Below are 8,543 nucleotides of genomic sequence, written 5' to 3' on the forward strand. Positions count from 1 at the left end.
TATATTTCAATAAGTTAATGTTATGAAATATTGTTATTATTTTAACAACAACTTTCATTTTCTTGGTTAGTAACAGAGGACAGCAGAATGACTGTAGCAGACATTAACAGTAATTAAGCGTGAGAAAGAAAGACTGGTACCAGTTACTGATATTGCCAGAATTAATAGAAATCGTTTATATTTAAAATCGTTTCAAATATTCAGAATTGATGTGCTAGATCTGCTTCATGCACCAGCCAAAAAAAACCCAAAAAAAACAAAAAACAATGGTAATCTATTGAGTGGCTGGTAGATTTTGAAGCCACCAGTCACAGTGGCAGATGGACGAAAAAGTTCATTTCCAACTGTGACACTACTATAAAAGTATCACATTTTCTCTGACATGTAGTGGAGTAGAAGTATAAAGTGGCATAAAAGGTTAAATAATAATAAAAAATACTCACATAAACACAGTGCAAGTACTTGAAATTTGTTCTGAAAGTTCAGCAGTGCATTAACCTATCTACTCTCTACCGCTGAACAAAAGGTGGCATTTCAGACAGTATTTCATATATACATACTTTGTTACATATTAAATAACAAAGTGCGAACATTTTCCAGTAATCAATATTCAGAAGAACTGGTGGTCATTTAGGGTCTTGTTACATGAAAAAAACATTCACAGTCGACAAATTACTTCTCAACAGATACGATATAACACTGATTAACTCAATTGTCATTCTGGCTCTGTCGCACACACAGAAAGGCTTCAGTAATGTAAGGACCTGATAAAAAGGAAAACACCCAACTAGTATTAGGAGGTGCAGCGGTTTCTATCTGTGTTGAAAGTTCAGCCCATTGCACTATTCCTCAAAGCGCTCCTCTAAAACTTTCCTAGATTACTAGACACTTTGACATGCTGCTCAGTGCAACTGACATCCTGTTTTATTTTGACAACTGGGCTTTGGAAACTGCGAATATTATGGAAGTGAAAATTTGGCTTCTAACACATTCAAGAGATGCCACAAATTATTGCGCAAAACATAGGCATAAAAAGGGCACTTGCTGTAAGTTGTGAATTGTACGTGTAAATTAATCTTTTGAAACCTGAGCAAACTGGCTTTATTTCTTTCAAAAAATATGGGGAGAAGGCAGCGAAAGAAGACAGGACCCAAAATTAGCAAGAAAGTAGTAAAAATTGCAACATAATTTTTTTTGCTGTTTTTGTTGTTGCTTTTTTTTAAAAAAATAAAAAAAAAAAAAAAAATAAGGAAAGAAAGAAAGAAGTTAGGAAATAAAATTAGATGAAAAAAGCTTTAAAATATATTTTTTAAAAAAGATTAGATAAATGAGCTGGAAAAAGTGCTTAAAAATTATAATAATTTTGTAATATAATTTTAAATTTTGTTATTACAATAGATATACATATAGCTTTCCCTAGACAATTTTCCTAGCTTTTCACATTAATTTTCTAAATGTAATTTCTTGCAATTTGTGGGACATTTCTTGCCAAGTTGCTCAGTGCCTTTTTTCCATGTATTTTAAAGAAATTGCACCAATTTGCTCAGACTTCAAAGGGTTAAATCCTTGTTGGAGACGTTTAAAAGCAGCACAAGAAAAGTGAGGTCCCTCCAGTTTTTTAATAGTTAAATCCGGGACTGAAGGAAGAACACAGTTTAATCAAACCAGCTCTGCAGGAGGTTTAAAATCCAGCTGTTATAGCAGCTACTGGCTGATTTTTCACAGGTTTGTGTGAAACGTCACTGATAATTATGCAAGTAAAAAGTTTATTTTGAGGTCTTAAATTCCACTTTAATCAAAGAAAGCACCACAAAGCAGGGGCAAGGATATGATATGCATTAAGAGAGGTTAGATGTGAATTTAGATCAGTAATTTTCAAGAAAAAACAGCAGTAGGATTGTTCCCTCTTTTCTGATCTTGTGACAGCATGCATGACAGATTGAATATTTAAAAATGAAACTCAACTCTGTTGACAAGCTGCTGCAAAGAAAAACAACAAAATGTACGGTAAATTCTCTGTTTTTTTTTTTGTTCATGAAATCACAGACACCTTGATATAACAGTAGTAGACGTTTGGGCTTTGACATTTTCACATTACTCAACAGGAAGTAGGGCGTGTTGACAGTGGTGGCAGCCATGAAAACATTCCACCTACACGAGCTCAACTATGTGACCATCCTCACGTTCACTGTGCCTTACCTTTCACCTCATTCCCAAAAGTTGTTTTCACATGCACGCGGTCACTGACATGCATGCGTGTGCTTATGGCAGATTCTGCAGTGCATCAAAATCACACTCAGATGAAACACATTGTCGTCTTTTTTTCCACAGTTGCTATGAAGAAAACATAAACATTAACCAAAAAGAACACGGTGGTGACATCTGCGGTGAGGCAGGCAGGTCAGCCAACTTTTTTTTACATGTGGACCATATGTTGTCAACGTCATCACTCCATGCTGCGTTCGACAAGAGGAAGGATGCGGAGCTTTGAAGCGCGCCCAAGGGGGAAGCACCAGCTCCAACCTCTAAGTATTTACGCTATGACCTACATGCATGAACTCAGCCTATGACTGCTGAGGTACTATATGTCACATCGATGCCTGCGTCTTGACGGTTGGTCCTCAGCAGCAGCAGCCAGGGGGACAGGAACAGGAAGAGGAACTGCTCACGGGTGAGTGTCTCAACAGACGTAACAAAAGACATCAGCCTCTGACAGAGAGGATGCAGTTTATGAGAACAACAACACAGAGTTTTTTTCCACAAAAACAATCACACTGCCTGTTTTGGAATAACCGTTTTATACTACATGATACAACACAAATGAAGGGTGAGCTGATCACAAGAGGTACTCTGATACTTTACATAAGTACCAATACCACAAAAATACTCCATTGCAAGTAAGACTGCTTTAGAAATCATACTGAGATACAGAGATATAATCACCAAAATGTACTGACATCAAAGTGAAAGTCACAAGTCTCAAGTCTTCGCACTTAAGTTCCAAGTCAGAACAGGCAAGTCTCAAGGGTGGGTCAGGCAAGGTCCAAGTGGAGTCTCAAGTCAAGTTAGGCAAGTCCCAAGTCAGGTCCCAAGTTTAGACAGGCATGTCTCAAGTCAAGTCTCAAGTCAAGTTATGCAAGTCTTAAGTCAGGTCCCAAGTTTCTGGCTTTTTAATGCAATGAGAATGCACACACCTGGGTCAAATGACTCTGCAGTAGACACGGGTATTTATTCCCTCCGGCTCCAATCAGCATTGATGAGAACACAACACCCGGGTGAATGTGGTAATTTCAGCTCCTTAACCAGCAAGATGCAATGACGCATCGTCACTAATTACTGTCTGTCTCCTCCCAAGCTGCACTCAAACATTATTCCAAGTTAGTCTCCACCAAATTTGAAAGAAAGACTAAATAAGTAAGACATATATAAAGAGAAGAAACCACTGAAAAGTTTTTAAAGACCTCAGTTCCTACTGCTGTCCACTGTTTACCTGTTCCCCAGCCTGTCCATGATGTCCTGTGGACATACCAACAAAACAACCCACACACACACGCCAGCTGACAGAAAGGCAGACTTGTGTGCTGCAGTGCTGTGTTCACTGGCAGTGGGAATGTAGCCAATTGCCCATATTAAGCGGGTTTACCAGTGTCTGGAAAACCCTGAGTGCCCTCGCTAATTTTGATGGGAAAGGGGTATTTGTTTCTCCAAAATTCTGTGGTAACATGTTGCAGGTGAAATGTTATTCACTATGAGGAGAGTGTTATGTGAGACAGCTCCAGATTATGCACAAGGTGTTTTTACAGTGAACTGCTTCAGCAGCTAATGTTACATAAAGTATATGATGAGGTTCGTCTCCTTCTCCACAATGTAGTCTACTAGGATGTGTGCACTGTCAGGGCACACATGTTATGAAACACCCAGTTTTTTTGTAAAATAGTTCTTAAACTTTATTCAGAGTGGCTTGAAAAATGTCTTAAAAAGTCTTAAACCCCACTTTCTTAGGTTGTAGGAACCCTGTTTACTTAGGTACAGTACTTGTACAGATATGTGCTGAGTTACATTACACCACTGGTCTATACTGAGAGCTGTCTATGTCTCACTCCCCCACCTGTCTTTTGTCAGTTTTGAAATGATAAGGGCATGAAGAGACATGGCACACCTGACTGTACACACACTTCCTTGTATCAGACTTCTATTGTACAGTGCTGGTGTGTGTGGTGACTCAGATTTGCAGAGTCACACTTGGAAAGATCTGACTCCCCTCACATTCAGGAATTTCCTGATGCCTGTTCGGCTTCCAAACGATCCGCAGGCTAGAGGAGAGACTTACAGTCAATGATCATCCCACCCACCCTTCGTAGCTGGCCAGCTATTGGGAAGTTCCAGGTTAATAACTAAACTGAGGACACATGCTGGAGGAGTCAGCAGGGCAGGGCAGATATCCTTTTTGGTCGATTGGTAATGTGGAGTCAGCATTATGCGTAGACAGGCTGACTAAGGAGGCACTTTAGGACAACATAGTGCACTTTTGACACTTTTTTTCTCAGAACTGTCACAATCTGATCTGAGAGCTCAAATTTCTCACCCAAATCACAAACATTAAATTGTGTAGGCTGACATAGATGACACTCAGATAGATAGATACAATTTACATTCACAATGACAATTCGTAGTATAATTAGTAAAGTAGCAAAATGACAATACTCTTCATGAAAAACAGCATGAGTCATGACAGCACTGTCAGATCTGTGGGTCTGTAGTTTCAATAGAAACATCTGTGACTTTAAGTCGTCTTCCGGTTACACCTTGATTGTAGTTTTCCTACAGCGTACGAGTGCAGCGTGTTCCATCTTGTCTGCTCGCTTGACGTCAGCAGAGCGTGGTGGTTGGGAGTGCTATTACTCACTGTTTAAGTTGCATTCCTGCACAAAGTGTACGAGTGCCTGCCTTATTTCCCAAACAGGAAGTTCTAGCCAAGAGTGTTGCCAAATCATCTGCACTACATCAGAGCGGTGGAGTTTACTCAAGCAATGCATGTGTCCCAAGACATGTTCTGCCTTACTTTAGCATTCACTGACCATCGTTGTTGTGGTCTTTTAAACTAAAATTAACTCATCATCAATCAACCTTAAAGTGTGTGTCTCATGTGTACTAAAAGGAATTGAGTGTGTTGAAAAATACTTTTATATCAGCAGTGCCTGTGGTGAGAGTAATCAGATAAACATTGTAATTTAAAGTATCTTAAGTATTATAGTAGAAATGCTCTTTGTGTATTTGGAAGCAATCGTACTTTGAATAAAATTAGAGCAATATGTGTGGCATGCAGCACCACTGTCGCATTAAAATCCAGAGGCGGCTTTTGTTTTGACAATAGAGGAAGATTCCCGATTCCGATTACTACAAAATAAAAGTAAGAAAGCAATTAAAAAGTAATTGATGTGCAAACTGCAGTTAAACACAGAAAACAGGAAAGAGTGGGCTGTAAGAAAAGCCAAGCCTCCCTTCTCAGAGGCTGCAGAGTTTACAGTCTAACAGCGTCTCCTGGTGGTGGTTTTAAAACTCAGACGCTGTGGAAACTGAGAATTATCAGTTCTCCAAGCAATGGAAGTACATTTGCATAAGAAAAATGAGTAATACCACAGTTTAAAAATGTCCGGTATTCTAAATCGTACAAAGACAATGCAAATTTATTTATACAGCACATTTCCTACCCAAAGGCACTCACAACACTAGCCTCAAGGGCTGTGCCAATAATAATTTAAATTAAATCTAAATTTTATCAATAAAGCCCATTATCACAAATCCCAATTTGCCTCAGAGGGCTTTGAAAAATACAACATCCCCCTTGTCTGTCCCCCAAATTAAATAAAAGAACAAAAGTTAAGAATTAAAATATATATAAAGTATCAAAAATAAAAGTTGTCATTATGCAGTATGGTTCATTTCAGAATCATTTATATTATACTGCTGGATTATAAGTAGCAGCAGTAGTTATATGGATTAATTATAACTTAAATGTTGCAGCTTGTCAAGGTGGAGCTAATTTCAGGAACTTTATATACTGCTAGGTAGCTTAATCAGTATAAAATACATCATAATTTTTTTTAACTCTTTTTATTATGCATGATGTAAATGTCAATTATATGAATGTACCTAAAACCACCAAGTGAATTTGGAGTAAAAAGTACAATGTTGGCTTTCAAAATGTACTGGTAGGACACAAGTATAAAGTAGCATAAAATAGAAGTATTTAAGTAAAGAACAAGTACCTCAAAATTGTACTTATGTACAGTACCTGAATAATATTAAGTGAGTACAAAAGACTTATGCTACATCACTGGAGATATTCTGCACCTTTATTAAAGGTTTTAAAGTAGCTAGTGTTGGCTTTATTAATTCTTACGAAATAATTTTCTAATGTTTCACAGCTCAGTTATAAACCATCAATAAGTATATACTTATACTGTGTTTACTTTTTAAACTGCTTCATCACATATTTCTACAAAAGCTGCAGACAATGGACCAAAATCTTTTTATTAATAACTTATTACTACTTGTAACTACAGAGTTAGTCCATAAAGCCCATTAGCAGTGGCTTACTAAACTATACAACACTTAGTTTCGACTAAGTAATTAGATCACACAATTGGCATTCGATATAGAGTATAACAGTACTTGGACTTTAAACGATGCGTGTATTTTTACGGGTGTTCTAAACCGTTAATTGCATTAACCGTTAATTCGCAATATTAACTGTTATTGTATCAATGTGTCGCAAAAAGTAAACTATTTGTTCATAGACCCGAGGGACGGCATTTCACTGAAATTGTATTCTTACAATTTCATGCGACACATAAATTGATTTATTGATTGAAACCTGCAGGTCTGCTCATATGACATCAGCCAGTGTCGCAACAACACTGTCAGATCAAGCTGCTAACTCATCAGATCCACACATGCCACCGAAGCGTCCGTAAACAGACTCTTATTTCACTGGTTGCACAATAAATGGATGCCTGGGGGGGAATAAGTAGACCGACAAATTGACAAGCAAGTGTGCAGGAATGGTAATGTTTTTCTTGGCAACAGTCTAATTCCAAGGAAACTAGATAACAGATATGACGTCAGTGACAACGTTCGAGCAGAATGCCCCATGGATGACATTTTTCTGTACACCGACGCAAAAGTTAGCTGCACCTGGGTTCAAAGCCCATGGGAGCTTTCCATTGAAATTTGGATCATTGTAGAAAAAAAGCTCTGTGATAAACAGTTATGATACTTACACGTTTTGTACAACCAAATTCACAATACTTTTATGATTTTTGAGGCCTAAATGCAATCCCCAGAAGTAAAAAGCTCATGTTAGGAACAAAACAAACGGTCATATGATTTCATGTCACCACCACAAGAAGACTGTGTGTGATGATGTGCTGTAGTCTCATTTAAACACTTGTAAGCAACCAACTTTTTTAAGACAAATGAGGGCTGTAAAGTTTGCAAGGGGAGTATCTACTGACATTTTATGCCATAGAACAAAACTTGAAAGTCTCCTCAGCCAAAAACCCATTCAAAAAACCCTCTGACTTTGAGATGAGGGAACCGGAGGTGCTAAAATGCTAACTCATTTCCGGGTTTTAGGACTCATTACTGGTTCCTCTATTTTGCATTGAAATCAATGGGGCGTCCACTGCAAATCAAACTATAATCCATCACATTTGTGCTGTATCACCTTCGACTGAAAAAAACCTTCCACAAAATAGAAAAAAATGTACATTATGTGATGTTGACAGACGTTTTTTGTTTTTTTTTATCTTAATGTGCACATTTGTTTCACTTGTTATTGGTCCCCAGAGACATCACAGATCTGTCTCAAACCCATTTTGTCCACAATAGCCAACATTATATCAGGATACATGACCAAATAAGGAAAGTTCGTCCTGTTATCGCTGACCAGACTGCACTTATAAACAGATCATTTTATTAATGGCTCTGATTATTATTCTGGCTGGACTCAATGATGTGGTCTTGTCAAAAAAAGGAAACAACTGCCAATGTAGGACTTGACCCTATGCTACGATGGCTTGCAATTGGCCTCAGTGATTTACATTCACACTAACATTAGTCATCAAATGTTAGCCAATATTAGAAGTTAGCACAGCTTCCTCCTTTTACAGTTTCCGTGATCCAGTTGTGGTACTATTTGTGTTTGCCACATAAACAATTACATAAACATAATCATAAGCAGTTGCCGCTTGTTGCTGTTGTTACCTCATAAAGCTTTCTGTGGAACCGTTATATAAAAGCAGTATCACACTCGAGGGAGTGCTGATGAGTATAAACAGTCTGTGACTTGGTCGTAGGCAGGAGTGTGAGTGTGATACTGCCAAATAATAACCGCAGACATGAGGACTTGTTAAGAGACTGAGGACCTCTTAAGAAAGTATGAATGAATAACTGACATTTATGACTGCATGATTAACAATGATGAGGATAAACACTTACCAGAGGGATTTTTCACATTCTGGTTTTCCAGACTTGTTCTA

At 37.9% G+C, this 8,543-nt stretch overlaps 1 protein-coding gene across 2 annotated transcripts in view; it reads left to right on the forward strand.

Moving 5' to 3' along the window:
- klhl12 (kelch-like family member 12) overlaps window positions 1-8,543 on the forward strand; it is a 46,947-nt gene that overhangs the window by 11,827 nt on the left and 26,577 nt on the right. For both annotated transcript variants that reach the window (XM_042492256.2, XM_088081867.1), the window contains exon 3: window positions 2,332-2,671. In XM_042492256.2, coding sequence (XP_042348190.2) covers window positions 2,586-2,671 — 86 coding nt within the window. In that variant the 5' untranslated portion in view covers window positions 2,332-2,585. The remainder of the gene's footprint in view (window positions 1-2,331; window positions 2,672-8,543) is intronic.

The sequence above is a fragment of the Plectropomus leopardus genome, chromosome 9 (assembly GCF_026936395.1).
Source record: "Plectropomus leopardus strain MGB_pleo_1.0 chromosome 9, ASM2693639v1, whole genome shotgun sequence".
In the NCBI taxonomy this organism is placed as follows: Eukaryota; Metazoa; Chordata; class Actinopteri; order Perciformes; family Serranidae; genus Plectropomus; species Plectropomus leopardus.